Source organism: Falco peregrinus, chromosome 1 (genome assembly GCF_023634155.1).
Source record: "Falco peregrinus isolate bFalPer1 chromosome 1, bFalPer1.pri, whole genome shotgun sequence".
NCBI classification, from domain to species: Eukaryota; Metazoa; Chordata; class Aves; order Falconiformes; family Falconidae; genus Falco; species Falco peregrinus.
In genome coordinates this window covers 16,045,564-16,064,437 of record NC_073721.1, presented here as the reverse complement: position 1 = coordinate 16,064,437, position 18,874 = coordinate 16,045,564, and the positions used below count along the sequence as shown (strand labels likewise).

The 18,874-nt window shown below is 41.5% G+C and overlaps 1 protein-coding gene across 1 annotated transcript in view; it reads left to right on the top strand.

Moving 5' to 3' along the window:
* Positions 1-3,686: 3,686 nt before the first annotated feature.
* The window catches only part of ANK3 (ankyrin 3), a 374,109-nt gene continuing 358,921 nt past the window's right edge, over positions 3,687-18,874 (top strand). Inside the window, exon 1 of the mRNA XM_055793683.1 lies at positions 3,687-3,936. Coding sequence (XP_055649658.1) covers positions 3,883-3,936 — 54 coding nt within the window. The 5' untranslated portion in view covers positions 3,687-3,882. The remainder of the gene's footprint in view (positions 3,937-18,874) is intronic.

Here is an 18,874-nt window from a genome sequence, read left to right as displayed (position 1 = left end):
ATCTTGTCTTTTGTACACTAATCATATTCTCCTCAGCAATAACATCACTGTAAGGAAGAGAGAAAGAGTATTCTGTCTTTTACATAATGATGTGGTTGAAAGGGTCAACTGGTTTGTTAATACCAGTGAGGATGTCTAAAATAGGTTGTGTTCACTGTACTCAGAAGCAGATAAATACAAACATTGATTGGCTTCTTTTAACATTTATTAAAACCAAAAAACTCTTTTGTTAGTATGACAATCCAAAAGTACAGTAGGAGAGATTTAGTAGCATTCAGGACAGCAGGATAATAATAGAGGGATGATATCTCTTTAATGCACTGCTCAAGTGATGCATTTAACCTGTTAAATGCCTCTTGTTATGCAGGACAGTTCCCACTATCAAGAATCCTGGAGAACTCAGCTCCTGCTCTCATCCTGTATTACCATTTTAACAGGATCCCAGAAAGCAAAAAGCTCCTGAGATGTGTTTGAAACTAAAGCAAAAGGATGGAAGCTGCTAGGAAAAAGAAACTGCATCATCACTGTCTCCTGAAAGCATGACTATAAATATTTAAAATGCATATAAAGTACTTGAAATTAAGTTTAAATTATTTTTAAGTTTGTTTTTCAGCATAGTGTGTAGCATGCACTAAACCATTTTACCTAAAAAACCCAAATATTGATTTGGTGTTTGATTTATATGAGTACATTAATGAAAACATCATAAACCATCCCTTCATTTCAAATAATGAAATTGTAGACAGAAGGAATGTCAGTGTGGTGGTTATTCGTGAGCTTGTATCTCCCTGGAGGAAACCTTGGCTGAATTTGAAATCAGGGGAAGTTTTACCATGACCTTTGCAGCAGCAGCAGCAGCAGAGGAGCAAGCAGAGATCATGGTGTGCAGGCAGCTTGCGGGAGGGAGCAGAGGGATGCGCAGAGTCCCTGGTGAGTGTGTTGGGGTTGACCTCCAGAGGCTGAAATCTGTGTGATCAGTGGATGTAAAGTCTGAAACCTTCTCTCAGCTCTGAGTTTGCCAAACTCCTCTCCCACGGTAGGGAATGCTTCACTACCAGTGTGGATTTTCCTTTATTGTGGGACACGCAGCTGGTTATGTACAAACCTCTAGAGAAATATCTACAAACACCCAACCTGGTTTTTATTTTAATAATTGTAATTAAACTAGAGAGGTGAACAGGGAATATGTGCCAGGAGGGGGGGTGGGGGAGAGAAAAAGGAAAAGAAAAAAAAAAAAAAAAGGCACCTTTTGTTTCTCTAGAGCATCTGGGAAAAAAGCCAAGCTCTGCCAAAGTCATTGGCAAAACTCCCATTAACTTCAGTTGGGCACAGCTTTCACTCCTGAACCCTGTAAAACCATCCTTCGGGAAAGGTGGGTGCTTCCTGATTCTAGTTTTTGCATTTCACATGGCTTACAAGCCAAGAAGAAAAATGGCAGAACCCAATAAACTGCTTTTTAGTTGCTGTTTGGATAATTGGGAGCAGGAGAGGTGCTTTCAGAGTTACATTTGGAGTTCAGCTCTTGGCCCCCATGCAGGCAAGCAGTCCCCCCTGGCTGGAGGAGACTGGGGTTGAGGTAAACATGAAGAGCTGGTTAGCAGAGCCATCCAGCTGAACAAGGCAATCCCAAGCCCTCTTCCCTCAGGCTTTGTCCAGATTTGAGGCCCTGTCAGTATAGCTGTAGCAATATAACTCTATCAGCAACCTTCTTCAGGTGAAGTCAATTAAGCTAGCTAAAAATCTGTTTACTGGTATAGCTGTTTCAACAAATAATACTCTTTTTTTTCCAATTACTTCAGGTTTTCTCTTTGTTCCTTATCTGTTTCTCCTTTTTCATCTTACGACAACCACCTGCTACTGTGCTCTATCAGATCAAATGCACTGCAATAGCACATCTAAATTCCAAATCCCTGTTGAGGAAGCCTGACCTGAAACCTCCTGGGGTAAAGGAAGTTAACTGTTTTTTCCCCTCAGGGAATTATTCCAGCTGCCAAAAAAGAAGGTATACTCTTCCAGGTGAGAGTGTAGATGAGACAGTGAGGTATGTCAGCCTGTGCAAATGGACTCTGGGTTTACATGTACACATAACACTTGAATTTGTTTAAAAATGCCTCCATCTATCAATTGTGAGAGTAGAATTACAAATCACTTTTCAAATAAAAATGAAATTTTCCATTAAGGTCTTTTACAATCCGCAAATTCCATTAAAGTCTTTATAATTTTCCTTCTCAAAGTGCAATGGAAGGTGGTATGCAGTGATGATGTGGTATGTGAGTTGTATAAAAATAGCGTGTGGCCCAGCCACGGAGCTGCTAATTGCCACTGCCAGCGATAGTACCGCTCAGCCACAAGCATGACCAGCCTTGCTCGACGCTTTCCTTTAGCCAAGGTGGAGCTTGTGATCCTGTTTCCCCCCCCATCTCCCTTGGCTCCTGGTTCCCTGAGGAGGCTAAGGAAATGAGTCACATCCAAAATAAGAGGGATAAAGGCAGTCTGGGGAATTCTCCATAGGAGACACAGCCAAGGTCTTTGGTTAAATACTTCTACTTGATCCTAGATACTAAGAAAAAAGGTATACACTTTTTAGAGAAAGTGACAAGCAATTAGTTACAAAGTATCACAGTTACATAGTATCCAAGTTAGATACATAGTATCACACTTAATTATGTAGCGCCATGGCTGGTTACATAGTATCACAAAAGTAAATAAACAACTACAGTCAATTTATCCAGCTGGGCACTCACTCCGTAAATTTCACCTACACCACTAAGACCCATGGTAGTAAAATGTAACTGGATTAAGCTGTTATCAGCAATATTTCTAGGTAAATTAGTGCTCGAGAGCATTTGTTGTGTTTAATCGCTGCTAACAGGTAAATCAAATTCTAACGAAAACAGAAAAAGTTGGGTGCATGAAGGCAGGCTTTTGAGAGCAGAGGAAAGTTAAGATGATGGGATCAAGTCGTTTAAATAAAACTAAAATGATTTTAATTGTGCTTACAATATTTTTACAATTTCAAATCCTGTGGTAAAACACACTTTAATAAGACTGATTAAAATATTTTTCAATACTAGGAAAAAGTACAAGTAGAGCTACTGGTTTAGATCAACGCAGCAGCTCCCATGTGAGCCCTGCAGAGCCACCAGCTTTGGCTGGGGGGGGGGGAGAACACCCCCAGGGTGGCTTTTCTGGACAAAATTGGACAAATTTGGCTCCCTCAGGCTCATCATCCCCCACACAGCTCGTGCAGCACTGCCTATGCCAGCTGTTTTCTTGCTTTTCACACGTGAGCGACTTTGCATTTCCATTATAGGAAATATACTACACCTGTAGTATTCATCATGGAAAACCAAGGGCAGCCCTTTAACTGTTGCGAGGAGTTCATTAGTGCTGAGCTGGAGGATTTGGTTCCTTTTTAATTTAGGATCAGCAAACTCCAGCCGGGCTCCCTGTGCCGCGCCCTCCTGAGCGCTGTACCGGCGCGGCAGCCGCCGTTCCCAGGTGAGGAGCCGGGCGGGCGGCTGGGGGGCTCCGGCGCTCCCCGGCCCTTCGGAGCCCGCGGGGCGCTCCCCCCTGCGGGCGTTCGTGGGCGCTCGCAGCGCCCGGCCAGCCCCGGCGTCGGGGGCCGCAGCCGCGAGGCCGCGCCCCGCTGCCCGCCGACGGGGCGGGACGGCGGCGGCCCCCGGAGCGGGCGGCCGGGCCCCGGGAGCAGAGTGTGCCCGCCCCTGCCCTGCCCGCCGCGGGAGGAGAGGCACCGGCGGGGCTCGGCTCCACCTGAGGGGGCGGTGGCGGCGAGGGGCAGGCCCGCCTGCCGGCGGGGGTGAGCCCGGCACGGCTCTGCCCCCGCGCTGGGCGAGGTGAGGTGCCTGGGAGCGCTGCAACATGGCCTCCGCCGCCTCCTCCTCCCGTCCCGCCGGACGGGGCGGCACAGACCAGGTGAGCGCGCAGCCCCGCGTCCCGCACCGCGGCCGTCGGGCAGGGCAGGGGCGCCAGCGGCTCCTTCTGCTTTTCGTCCTTCCTCCCTCCTCCTCCTCCTCCTGACCGCTACCGGGCAGAGCGGGGCCGGCGCCCGCCGGGGCTGCGAGCGGCTGCGCCGACGGCGGCCCCGGGCGGCGGGGCGCGCGCACCTCGGGGGCGGGAACTGGGGTGGCTCGCGCTGCCGCGGCCGTTAACGGTCGCCGCCCGGCCGCGGGGCAGCCCCCGGCGGGGGAGCGGCGCGGCCCCGTTGTGAGGGCTGGCGGCGGGCCGCCTCTCCCCGCTCGCCCGGCCACCCCGCCGCGGTGGAAGGTGTTGAAGCAGCACCGTGTGCGCCGGCTGGCGCCGGCCCGTGGCGGTGCCTCAGCGGCTGCCAAGGGGCTGGCGCGCGGCATGTGCTGCGCTGGGCGGGGCGGGCTCGTTTTTCACACCTCGGCCGCAGAACCGCCATGAGCTTGAGGGATGGTGGCTGGCGGCCCTCGTAGGTAAGGGTTGGGGTCGCCTCCCTCCTCCCCCGGTGCCTGCCCACTGATCCGGGGCCCGCGGGTTGCGGCTGGTGAGGGCGGTGGCTCTGTTCCCCGGGGTGGCCCTGTCCCCGGGGTGTCCGTGGCAAGCCACCCCCAGCATGGTGGGCAAGAAGAAGGTGCTGGGGAAGGCTTCGTCGCACTGTGGCCATGGGAGCGCTCTGCCTGGTCCTCCCTCCTCCGCAGCATTCGACGCAGGCTGCAGGGTTAGGGGAAGGAGCTTTGCCTCAGCGTTGCGTGTCCCTCAGGTATTCGATGTGATCGCTGTGTTTATTGCTCTAGCAAATGCTGCCTTGTGTCATGAGTGAGCAAATGGGTCCAACGTTCTGCCAACTGAACGCAAGCAGCGTAATCCATTTTGACTGTGAAGACTTGTGTTCTCATGGCAAAAATAGAGCACATCTCAGCCTATTACACAATGTCTGTCCAGCAAAACGATACTTTTCCCAGCAGAAGTAACTTTTAAGGGATTGGGAAAGTATGATAAATGTGACTTTTTTTTAATTGGGCTATATGCCCAGAACTCCTGAAACTAAAACTGAACACTCTGAGATTAAAGCTATAATTAATCAAGGGTGAATAAGCTTTATCCTTTGTTCCTTTTTTTTTTTTTTTTTTTGGTTGAGGTTGGTATCTTTTGAATCGTTAAACCTCCCTGCTTCTAACACTGCTTTTGCTACTACTTGAAACATTTAATATCTCATCTTCTCTGTCTGGTTATCTCTTTCATTGTGGAGCGCTATGGTTTCTCATGTTTCTCCCTCAAATCTCTCCAGTGTTCGTGGTTTAAAATGGAATGTAAATTAATGCCCCAAGAGGACTGTTCAACTAGAAGTAAAGCGCAGCTCTGGCAGTCAGGTCCTTTAAGTTTTGGCTCGGCAAGCTGCTGTGTGCCTGCCCATAGCTTGTTTATTTCGTGAGACCTGGGAGAGCTCCTAGGATGTGAAGGCAGCTCTTCTTACTGTGGTGTTGCTACCCCACGCATTTTTGCTTCATGTCTTTCAACAGCTGGCTCAATGATAAACGGGGAAAATGTGAACTCCTGCGTGTTCGCCAAGTGGGCAGTTTCCAAACTTATTCTGAAAGGTCTGCAGCCTAGGCAATTAGAAGTTGAAAGCGTTGAAGCAGCGAGTTGTTAAAGCTCACTCTTCTCAGTCTCCATACTGCCTATGTTCTGTCTTGGGCTTGGAGTAGCCTCAGGGCTGTTGGGGAGACTCAGCTTTATTGTCTGGGCTCTGACCTCTCATTTTCAGACCATAGGGGCAGCAGATTTCTCATTGGTTTTAGAAGATTGTTAGGTCAGGCCTTAAACTTTTAGGGTGTCTTTTTATGTGGTTGGGTGTGTTCCTGCCCCCCTTCCCTTGCCAAGCGTGGTAGGTGTGGAAGATGCTCGGTTCTTGAGGTACTGTTAATGCCCAGTGTTGGAAATGGGGGCATGCTTTGAAACAATAAGTGTTTTTATTGACTTCCTTACAAGAAACTTTTTGTGCCGCCATCAATCTTGCTCTGTTATCCTAGATACTTGGGGACTTGCTGATGTGCCTAGCTTGATTTCTGTTGCAAAATGATACTGTACTATTCTGTGCCATTGCTCTGTCCATACATGCCAGAGTATAATCTTGGGGAGTTTTGCTACTGAAAAATTGTCACCTCTCCCATCTCTTCTCAATAATAATTAATTGGTGATATGTTTATTGTGGTTTTTTTTAAGATGAGAACTATCTGTTACAGTGCAGTGACTTGCAAATTCATGTGAATAATTGTTGTGGATAAATATATATTTTCCTTTTTTTTAAAAAAAAAATCTATTTCTAGTTTTTCCGAAGATAACCTCTAAGCTTTGCAGAGGGAGTCAAACAGTGTAACAGCATAAGAAAGACATTAACTTGCTATGAAAAATGTTTTTGTATTACTGCACTACTTTGGTGTTTATTATTAGGATGGCTCTGTTTGCTCTTTATCTCATTTGGGTGTATTCTGAAATGTTTTGTGCAGAAGTTTGTGTTTTTAAAAAGCAATAGGAAGAGTAGAAGGCCCTTTCTTGGTTTAGGTCTTCTGTTATGTCAGTTCTAAGTCAACACTGAGTACTACTAAAAGTCAACACCTAAAAGTAGGCTAATTGTGCTTGTAGGTCACGGACAGTGCTGTGTTTTATTCTGTAATGTTTATATCTGGTCAATTTGTAGCACTGAAAGTTTGGGGCTTGCCTATGGCTTGTAGGAGCTCTGACTTTGAATTTTAGAAATGAGAAACTTTTATACTTTTTTCCTCTGGTGTTGGCGGGAAAAGAGGAGACAGTGGCCCTACTGTTGTGCAGGGGAAGAAAAAAACCCAAATTGTTCCAATATGAAAACCAGGTTATTCTTTCATAACAAATTGTTTACTGCTGAAGTAGAAAACTGATTTCACAGTGTGATCTGTAAGACTGCAAGTCCAATCATAGCTGCTCTGAAAAACAATAATAAATATAAATTTTCTTCAGTCTTTGAAATCTGAGGAAAATGGTAGTTCTGCAGTTACAAAAATAGAAAAACAAACACCCCCAATCACCTGTCTGGTATAGAGATCAGACTACCCGAGTCTCAGTTCTAGAGAAGTGTTCGGTATAGGCAAGTTCCTGCCACTGCCATCTATTCTGGTTTCTTCAGTTTCTTCAAGAACTTTGGAGTGGAGGAAAACTGGGAGTTCAGTTCTTACATATGAAACATTTGGTTTCTCAAAATTCAGTGCTTTTGACACTGTGTAAAAACTGTTGACATACTAATCCAGTGGTTGATTACCCATCAAAAATTATTTTTGTTGCTCTGTGTTGTCTGAAGTGGGAATATTTCCCATATACATTAGGTTTCATGATAAGCTGTTGACAGTGGTACTTGTACTCCTGTTTGGCATGCCTCTCGGAATGACAAAATAAGAACTGACATGTTGCATTAATTCTGAGAAAAGAATTGTTTTTCAGTCTTTAATCAGGCAAAGTTTCATTAGCTCTTTGAGGGAGTTTGACAATGACTTGGCCCAAGGAAGCTTTTTTTATTATTATTTTTAAACAGATTGAGGCACTTGTTAGCTTTTTTCCAGAGGAGCAAAGAGTGGCATAGAACCTGGGGCATAAGGGTAACATAATTATTTCTGTGGGTTTTATGCTTGAATTCTGACACACGTGATGTTAAGTAAGTGTTTATGATGCTGACAAGTCAAAGAAAGAAAATGAGTGTCTTAAAGTTTGAATTTTCCGAAACAAACCCTTCAAAATAATATTAAATATATTTTTTCTTTAATGTGATAAAACTAATTGGCGTTTCTTTCTTCACTGAAAATTCGAAAAATAAGACAAAAATTGGAAATGCTGCATGTTTTTTTCTTTCTTAATCTGGAGAGGAAAAAGAAGGCACTCCAAACTGTTATCTTCAGCAGTTAAGAAATGCCAAAACTTTGTTACTCTTACATGTGCTGCCTGATTGTAATTCAAGACTGAACAGCAAGAGCTAATAGAATTATCATTACGTTAACATTCACATGGAAAATAATAGTTACTTGTTTCTGCTGTCCTTGCCATTGGGATGCAGTATGACTATGTGGAGAGGGAATGTTACAGGCTGAGAATGATGAGTAAGGAGGATGAAGAGGATGGCAAAGATAATTGCTGTATTAAAATACTGACTAGTGTGATAGTGAAATTCTGAGGGACCTTGCTCTGCTTGTGTCAGTCATTGCCTCGTTCATGTGACGATTGTGTGCTCTTGCCCAGTTCTAGTAGCATTTTGAGCAAAACAAGTCCTGTTTAGTCTTTGAGTAGCGACTGCTCTTCTTCCACATTCTCTTGAGATATCCCACAAAAAAACAAATTTAGTCTTAACTACTTAGATTGTAATTTCTTCTATTAAATCCATTTAAAAGGTCAGCTCCCGTTGACTTATTGAAGAGACATAGGTACCACAATTCCTTCAATGTCCTTATAAAATTCAGAAAGTTATTCTCCAGGAGTATACTTAAGTTGGCGCCCTTCAAAGGAGAAATTGTTCAAAGTTTCCATATTATATCTGATGTAGGCATCATGACTTTATCAGTAGGTGTTATTGCTTTCATCTGATAATGACTTGGAAAACATTATGAGCTAATGAAAGGAGTTCTGTGTAGCTGTAGTCAGGAGCATTTGTGGACTGGTCCTAAAGCAAGAGCTGGCTAAGCTGCTGCACTGATCTTCTGTATTATTTTAAACAGGTTGTGATGACAGCTCTTTTTAGTAGGGGAAACTAAAATAACATTCTTCAATGACAGAGTAGTTATTAGCTTATGCAGGTCACATGAAAGCTGGTTTCTTATGGAGAGTCTTCATAATGGCTTGATTTTAGGTTTAAAAACCTCTATGATATAGCATCTATTTTGGAAAGTATTTTTAAAGCAATCCTAGTAAAGGTCACTTTCAGATAATCTGTGTAGAACAGACGTGAGTTAGTTTTATGATCTTTGCATGCTACTGTTACTAGTGCTATATTTTGTGTGTGGTTTTCTCTTTACAGAATCTATATTGCTTTCTTTAAGCTTCTGTGACAGTTTGCCCTATGAAAGAGTAGAAATTGGAAAAGGTAACAATGACCTTTTATTTATATTTATTTATAATATCACACCCTGACCTAATGATCAACAGTAGTTGTTCTTTTATTTTTCTGTCAGGTCAGAATTTTTGCCTGTTACTGTATTGATATTTGTATTTTTGTAGAAAAAATTGATTTGTATTTGATACAAAAAAAATAGCAAACTATAATGCAGTTGGCATTGGGAAGATGTTGAGGCAGTAGTCTTTATTTTTATTCTGAATCTGGAATTTAGAAGGATGTTTCCCACCACATGGGACTTCAGACATTTTCATAGGAACATTACATGCAAATGAGTCTTTCTTGGTTTTGCCTCAACTGACTATTGTGTAGACTTTTTTTTTAATCTGTTGCATGTGTCTCGCTCTTAAAAGCTTATTTGCTCTTCTGTTTTTTTTGTCCTTGCTTTTTTGGGGGCAAGGGGTTTAATTTCTCTTTTCCACCCTGTAATCTCAGACTCATTTCTGTCACTCTAGCTTAGTGCAGCCTCAGGCAACAAAGCAGTTTCTGTGTGGGTTCAGTTTCCTCAAAACACCTGTTTAGCTTTAGGACTGGGTCAAAGAAAATTCATCCTGAAATTGCTGGACTTACTGTGAAAAGAACTAGTCACACAGAGAATAGGTCTGACAAAGGTGGAAAATTGAAAATTAGTTTTAAACTAAATGAAAATTTAGTTTAAAAGAAAATTTTTCTTGCTGAGATAAGCCTGGTCTACATGTGAACCCACAACAGATTCTTAAAACCACAAAAGTCAGGCTCTTGGAATGGGAAAGCAAGGCTCGTGGAGGGGGATGGGTAAGCAGCAGAAGTCCAGGTGCTGCTTATTGAGTACAGTTAATTAGTCATTAGACTTTTCCTTGTTTCTTCATTTCTTTCCCCTTATTTTAGAGCTTTTTGTTTGTGCTGTGGAGGAATCCCAAGAAGCAGACTACTTTGTTTCTGTACTGCAGGACTGACCTTCTTATGAAGGTATTTTGGGGATTGATGCGTAAAGTCAGGTGAGGAGGTAAAGTACGCGTCTTTGAATGGGGAGGGGGAAGCATACATGGACAAGTGACCCTAATATGCTCTTTAAATTATATCTTTGGGATATAATAGAACATTAAAAACTAAATATAAAAGATGAGTCGGGTGGCCTTCTGTTCTAACAGTCAGTACTACATTCAGGGAAACTAAAAAGATTTCTAAAGAAGAGTAATCCAATTACAGGTAGAAGCATTCTATAATATTGAAAATTAACAGTAGTAACATACAGTGATAATCAAGTCATGGGTGTTAAGGGAGAGGTTAGTTAACTTAGCAAACCCAGAAAGAGTACTAGTGACTTTACAATAATCTTTGAAGGAAAAACTATAGGAGTGAGTGAATCTGGTAACTTTTTCAAAACTTAAAATTACTCATTGGTTACCTTTCAGTGACCTTGGTGCTCTTCTGTAAAGGAAAATATGTTATTGACAACTGTAAAAATAAAGAGGGGGATTCAGTATGATTTTTAGAATTTGTTTAAAAAGAGAAACTAAGTGGTGTGTTATATTTTGGTGGTGGTTTTGGTTTTCTTTTGTTTTGGTATTTACCTTAAGTAATTTCTGTAAGTGACTATCTCTCAGCAGAGATTAGATTTAAGCCACAGTAATTCTAATATTGCCCCAAATCTCTACTCATGTGGCTCCTTTGTGTAATATCTGAGGTACCTAAACCAGTATGTAGAACTGTGGAGCAAGTTGCCTTTAAGGTGTAGTGAGGTAAAGGAAGTGAAAACTGGAAGATACTCTTAACAGTCTGTTAAAACACTTGACCTGAGAATTACATTCACCTAGGCTTGATTTTAAGAGATTGTTTAGGTTTTCTTGAGCTTTAAATTAGGACAAGTTAAACATCCATGTGGCTTCTGTGTATCTGGCCTTAAACACTTTTAATGTGTGTTTGTTTTTTTTTTTTTTAATCTGCACCAACATGTCCAAAGTTTTTGCTTTCCATGTCTTTTCTTGTACAATGTGGAGCAACTGCACTGTGCTCTGAGTTAGCATAGGCAGCTTGCTTTCTATTTAACTTCAGCCTCTGTGATGGTATGCTTTGCCTCATCACATTCACGCTGTTGACTAAGAAGTGTGCTCACTCTCCCTGCTCCCCCCACCCCCAGCCTCATAAGCCTTTGCTGCTTTATTTGGGGAATTCAGCTCAAATTCTTAGGGTACCATACCTGTAACCTGACAAGGACAGGAACAAGTCCAGCATGTTTCAGGATATGGACTTGCTCCTTCTGTGACATTTATTTTTACAAGCAATGACTTGTTGTGCCACTAAGATGACCCCATTTTGTAGGTGAATGATCTATAGGTGTGATTCAGTGTTTTGAATCTCTGATGGCAGAACCAATTTCATTTCTTATTCCTCTCTGACTTCATTATTCTTGTTCCTGTTCAAAGAATAGTGTAGAGAGAGCACATACACATGTGTCTGAGAAGGCAAATCATTTCACAGGTCATGACTTTGCAAATGGATGCATCAGCCTTACTCTGGGATAGGTGCCTCTGGTGGATACAAGTTACAGTGAATAATGAAAAGGCAAGAATCTCCTAAATGGCATCTGCCTCTTTAATTTGCCATGTAGAACAGCACAACTGGTGCAGGTGCTCAGCTTTTATATTCGGGAGCACAGATGGCTCACAAGGCTCAATCTCAAGGCTTCCTTAGTTTCAGACTTGGTGCTTGTACCCTCGGCTGGGAACTCAACCTGTAGCCTCAACACCTCATTCCAGTGCCTTAGTTCCCAGTACCCTAACACAGCAAAGAACTTTCTTTTATGTATTTCCTCCCCCTCCTTGGTGCATCCAACCTACTGTGCTCTGGTGATCCTTGTAACTGTTTGCTAAAAAACCTGTCTGTTTACTGTCTTCCTTCCCTCTGATACCACTTTGTGAAATGACTTATTGAATAAAAGGTACTCTTGTTTTTGAAGTTATTGCTTTTCCTTATATTGATACAGGTTAAACTTATTTCAGCCTTTAGTCATTTTGATGTGGCTTACAGCACAGTTTTCAAAAGAGTTTTGTTACTGTAGTTAGGGAAAGATGGGCTGTAGTAATGGCAGAAAGTTGTAGGGGAGCAAGGCGGGTGCTTTGCTACCTGGTTTCATCACTGCAGAAGATGTTACGTAAGTATGTTGAGACTTTCCTCTGATTTCTGTAATGTTTCATAAACAAGCGCTGCATTGTTTAACTCAGCTGTCAGAGACAGCAAGCTAAATATATTCAGAAACAATGTGACAATTCTGAAGAGCAATATACTTTTCCAATGATCCTCAGGTAGGAGCTAATCCTGCATTCTAGGGAGACTCACTGGAAACAGTACCTTTCTGAAAGGGTATGCAAAATACTAAGGCATTTACCTGTGTGTGGTTTAGTGGTTGGAAAAATCTAGGACTAACAATAAGAGTTCTAAATGAAGCTGTTTTATCAAATGTCAGGAAAAACAGCAATAGTCTTAATATAAAAATGAGATATACAGTCTACTGTTCCTAATTGAGTCGCAAATCAAACAATTCCAACAAAAAAACCCATATGCATCAGTCTGTGTCAGTTCAGCATACTTTCCTGTGTGGCCTGTATTTCTTTTCATGGACTCCATCCCTGCAAAGCTACTTTGTGATCTCAGTTGTGAAGTGGGTCAAAAGGGGAAGATTGTTAACATTCCTTCTGCCCCTCTCTATCACCTTCAGCAGCTCTTGGTGGATATCAGCCCTTTGGGCTCGTGTGGGAGAGGACAGTGGAATTTTGTGCCACTTGTAATCACATTTTCAAATATTTGTCTCATCTGGACAGTAACCCAGCTCCCATTTTTTGATTATGAGTTGTGATTGATTTAGTAATTGGAATGCCAATATTGCTGGTATGCTAGCATTTTCTTACTTTACTAACATTCACATGCCCATCAGGAAGTCTAGGATAGAGCTAAAGAAACAACCTTTCTCCAAGAGAACTGTAGTTCTAGGTAGTGTTGTCTAATTGCCCTTTAAAAGTTTCTTGTCTTGTCCCTGGTTGGCAGCTTTAGTACTGTTGCTTATCTATGTGGCTCTTTCTCCCAGGTTTAACGATTGTGCTGTATCTGTTTTGGTACTAGTAAAGTTGCACTGTGACAGCTTTGGTTTTACAGGATAGAAGCAACCAATTTTTTTGCCTAAATTTAAACTGCTTTCAGTGTTAAGTGTCTCTTCTGCAAATGAATTACACTGGATTGTTAGACTTGCTTGTTGCAATGGTCCAAGTTAACAATGTGCCTCTGAAGAGATTAAGGACACTTTTCATCTCATGTTCCAATCACCATAATTCTAATGAAATGCAGATCTCTCTTCTGTGGTCTCTTTCCCTTGTCTTTAATGTGTCCGTCTTCCTAAAGAACTTGTTAAAGAATGTGTTGTTGTCAAACAATATTCCCTTGATCAAGCTGTAACAAAAGAAAATATAGTGTTCAGTGGCGATCTATAGCCTGAAAAGCAAATGTACAAAGATCGTTAACCTCATACTGAGCTGAAACCTATTCCCTCTTGGGGGTGTTTGAGTGTGATGTACCAAATATGGCTATTGCAGAGGCTGGGTATTGGGGAGAAAATCTTTACTTAATAGGAGTAAGTGTAAAAACATACTTGTAACAGCAAATTCCATAAAGCTTGTGCATTTTATGGGTATACATTTTCTTTCATGCCCTGCTTTTACTATGGCTAACAAAACAAGTGTATTGTAATGGAAGCATCTAAAGTATGATAATTTTTAGTCAGCTGCATGGTATGTTTAACTGGACTGTGACATTTAACCAACCAAAAGGACTACCATTCCAATTGATCTACAGAAGGAGAAGTAATTGTCTTGGAGACATAATTTCATCATCTGCTTACTTTTGTGCCAATTCCACATCATGCAGATGATTTTGGCAGTTTAGCATGTATAGCTTTCTGCATGAAGGATACTAGTATCTGAAAAAAACCTTCAATACAAGTGTAAATAAACCACTTCAGTGTTTTGTGTTTTATTATGTAAAACCCCTTTGTTCTTGTTTGTGACAGTTGTGGCTGATGTAAGCACAGCAAATCCAGCTGTACTAGCCACTCAAAGGCCTTGCTAGGTTTTTTTGTCAGTTACAATTGTATACAGTACTCTTCAGTAGAACTCCAAACTTTAAGAACCTTGGAAAGCACCGATGTTGTGTAGTTTTATGTATAATGTATGAAGAAGCTTGACCTTCCTGGAAATGTGTCCACACATTGTAGTGAGTTTCATATAGCAAATACTGTTAAAATAATAGTAGTGGAACAGCTAAGAATTAGTAATAAGCTTTACTGCAACAGTCTTTAGAGTGAAAAGAAAATGTTGTGTGTGTGCTGCTATATGTGATCCCTTCCATGGCAAAAAAAGCGCAATCCTTAATTCCTAGCAATACTTGTATAAAACAGTTATATTAAAAGGGATTACAGCCTTTAGTAGTTGTCATCCATACTTATACAATCACCCACTAGTTTGTGCCTTTCTCTAGTCCTCGTACTGTGGCAGAGCCTGTGCAGTTGAAGAGGAATTGGCTCTGTGCAGAGCTGCTGACTGGTTTGACTTCTCACAAGTGCTGAATGGCAGTGGTTGTCAACAGAGTTGGAAGAAAAGCAGTTTATCTTAATAACACACCTTGAGACTATATGGTCCTGTTGTATACTAATTTAGGTGATATAATGACCAGGGGAAATAGTCATGGTTGTATTGAGGATTGACAAATTTATGTAACTTTTTAAAATCAGGTCTGGTTTTTGGGGTGTAATTGGAGAAAAGATTGGGATGAAATGTAGAACAACTTCTCTGAGCTGTTGGAATTCTAGAGTTGAGATACTTAGAGGAATAAGTGACTATATATAAAAATATATCTTAGAGTATATGTACTTGAGATTTGCATAATAATCACTGGGGAAAAAAGAAGCATCGCAGATGTGAAACAAGAGGAGCAGATAACCAGTCAATATATGTGGCCAGATTGCTAGGGCAGTAATATTCGTAGGAGGTCTCACCAGCCAAATTATTTCTACCATAGTGATGTTGAGCAGCTAGAGTTTCAGGCACCATCTCTGTCCTAATGGCTTGTATTTTTGGCAGCCACATTGCAGGAATTTCAACTTAGAATACTGGGGTGTGTTAATAAAGGAAGGAGGGGGGCCATGGAGCATAGCCTCTGGAAGATGCAAGATTCCAGCAGCAGACGGGGTAGAAGATGAATTAATCTGAGTCTCTTCTCTCAATCAGTGGTATCTTCAGTGGTTCTGAGTATGCTAACACTTCTGTCAGGTCCCGGGTGTTCAGTTGCTGGTTTTGGTAAGGTCCATCCAGAGATACTGTCTTCATGGTTTCATGGGAATTTTATTGTTTTTTGCTGCTTGCAATGCAGTTGTTAGTCCTCATGTATACCTAAATGTGTTTGGCTGTGACTGCAATTAATCTGGAACAGAAAGCTGGTCATTAAGAAATAGCTTTATTTAATGAACAATACCAAACAAAGCTCAGTATCAGAAACCTGCTGCCATTAATAGAAATCTTAAAGCTGATTACAGTTGCTGGAGTGGGTCTCTTTGTAACTGACAGTAACCACCTTTACTTCAACATCAGTATTTTTCTTGTCTTTCATTACGGTTAGGTAGATAATGATAGATCTTGCACTGCTTGATGTTGTTGCTGTTCTCCTCTCTGTCCTTCAGTAAAAACGCATGTAAAAAGTAATTCTGTTGGGTTCAAATGTCTGCAAGAGAAAGGCCATGCTTGAATTTATTTTACTAGGAATCCCCTGACTTCTAGTGAAATGCAAGACTTGTATCCTAGTGGAGTAAGTACAGTCTTACCTTCCCAAGCCCACTGAATCTCCTTCCCCCCCCCCCCCCCCCCCAAAAAAAAAAAAAACAACAAACCCACAAAAAACCCAACCCCCCCCCCCCCCCCCAAAACCAAACCAAACTAATGTTTCCTTTTTCTGCTGAGATGTTGGCTCTTTTCCCTGTTAGTGTTACATGCTACTGTGAGTGAGCTCTGTGCTTTCTGGGACTGTTGTGTGCTCTGAAGTCTTGTGAGTGCCAAACCAGAGAGGACCGTCCATGGCATTGGTATCAGATTTTCTTAAAGATCTGTGGTGAAAAAGCATTTTCTGCTCTCTGAGACTTGTAGTAATGCTCTCAAACAGTCATCTGAAATTTCTTTGTGTCTGTTAATTGCAACTATGTAACTCTTAGTACTTGTCAACAAAAATATCTCTCTGCTGTTTTTTTTTTTTTCTCGTGTGTAGCATTGTGTCCTGTGTAACCAGGCAACCCAACATGAAATGAGGGTATAGAACTTAAGGTAGAAAAACATGCACTGCATCTCTCAGCGCAGTTAGTGTGTGGGGCCAGGTGAGCAGAAGTGGAGGCTGAATTTTTACTGGCAGTCACTGACTAGTGCCCCTAGGACTGTGGTTCTTCCAGAAACCTCTGCCAATATGTAGGTGTCCTGCACTTCCCCTGGGGGAAGGAATGTCCTTGCTGTTTTACTTAATTTGCCAATATAGCTGCCCCTCTGGTAGTTTACCGGCTGCTTTTTGATCTTTCCTGCTTACAAGGGTTTGTTACTCTTGTCGTAACGTTCTTCTCCCTTGCTTTCCTGGCACATGCTCATACCTGCTGTGTGGCTGATTATTCTCTGGGTCAGAAAGCTTGTTGAATGCTGGTAGGGCTTTTGTCCATCTGAACTAGTGATCCCCTCAAAGCATTGTCTGGAGCTTTGTGACATTCTGATCATGCTAGATATAAAAGCTCTTCCATTTTGAAGAATGTGTTTTTTCCTATTTTTAGTAACTCTTCCAGTTAATGATTTGTTTATAACAAGTATCAATGTCTGTATTGTTTCAGTTATGCTGATAAACAGATCTTTGTATACTGATACATGGTAGTTGAGGATAAACTCACTGGACTATCTAATAATGATCAAATACTTTTATTAAAGGTGGAAAGGTCACTAGACTGCACACCTGCTAGTTGTAAGAAATGAATTTAATTTGAAAATGGATAGACATTTGTTTCATTTCACTGCCAGTTAAACCTCTTAAGAAGAAACAAATTAGGTAGCAATATGTTCCTTAATCTTTTCTAATGTATATCTTATTGTGGTATAAGGATTTTTTTTTTATTCTGTATTCAGACTCAAAGGTTGCTATTCCTTATAAAAGATTGCAGTTTATATTTAAATAACAGTTGCTATAAATAATAATAAATTTAAATTAAAATTACTAAATAATGTGCTGCACTAAGTTTTCTCCTTTCCCCATTCCCTGCCACAGCTTGGGGAGGGAGGGTGAGATGTATGAAAATTGATCTTGTTTTGATGGTAGTCAGCAGTAAAACTCCATTTATCTGCTTTCATTTCTTTGACATGGCTAACTTCTAATAAATGAGCTCTGCAGTCTTCAATTGAGACTCAGTGATGTGTGTATTCTTGTTTCATAATCATGTTTAAATGATTAGCCAAGTAGAAAATCGCATGCTCAGTAGAAAAATAAATTGTAGGGGATAACATTGTAATATTAATCTTCACTAAATTGTACTAAAATGCTTTGAAATGGAAGAAACATGTATTTCATGATGTATTTTGCTAGCAGAAAGTTCTCTAATTTGCGTTTGTATACAAATAGCTTTTCTTCTGTGCTTAATAAGGTGAACAAGTAAAAATAAGTTTTGAAATTCAGGACATGTAATGTTTGGAAGTCTTCTGAATGTATAAACTTCAAATATCCTAGTTATACTCTCCCTTCTTACTGCTCATCCCTTGCCATCCCAACACTTACCAGGTGAGTATCAGATTTAAACAGATGTTTTTGGCATGTTATGCATTTTCCTAGTTTCCTCAGGATTCTTCAGGATATTTAGAGTTTTGGTAGGAATTGCAAACTATCCAGGACTGCACTAAATTAATCAGATTTTCCACTGTTCTTAGGACATACTGAACATCAGTTATGTTGTAAGCAAATGACTTCAGGGTGCTTTAGGGTACAAATTACACCAGCCTAAAGACAATGATGTTAAAGGTCAGAAACAGCTCAACGCTAATGTTCACCCTGTCATGATTACAGTGCAGTCTGTACCTCTTGCCTCTCAGAACACTGGATGTTTAGGTCATGTATTCTTATTTGTACTCCTCAGAAGGATTTTGAAGATTGTTGTTAGTGCAGGTCTTATTCTCAGTGCTAAGTTCATCATGCTGCCTGGTCTGATAGCTGAGGGTGGTCTCTGATAGGATCTGTGCACTGTAAAACCCTGTGATCAGAGGTTATTTTAAAACAAAGTGCAAAATATTTAGAAGAAGATAAATTTTAAACTATCTTAACAACAGATACCCCACACTACCATAGAGGTGCCAACACTTCTTGAAGTCCAAGAGTTCCTAGGGATAAACTATAGGTCTCTGTGTTCAACTGATTTCTATAACTGAGGGGGTTTCATCTGTAGCAATGCTTTAGGTGCCTGCAGGGCTTTTTGGCGGGTGTGTGGATGCTTATGCCAACTGTTTAGACACAGGCTTAGGTCAGTCTGCCACAGGGCATGGGACTTGGGAGAGTGTAGGGAAGGAACTGGAGTGCTGAAAAAACTGTACTTGTTAAACGGCCAGGCAAGAGCATGGTTAGAAACAAAGCTAAAGACTAGGAAATTGCAAAGCTGGTATCATAAAACAGAGTGCAAGGGAAGCAAGCAAGACTTAGCTGGTGTGAGCAAGGGTGAGAACCAGAGCAGGC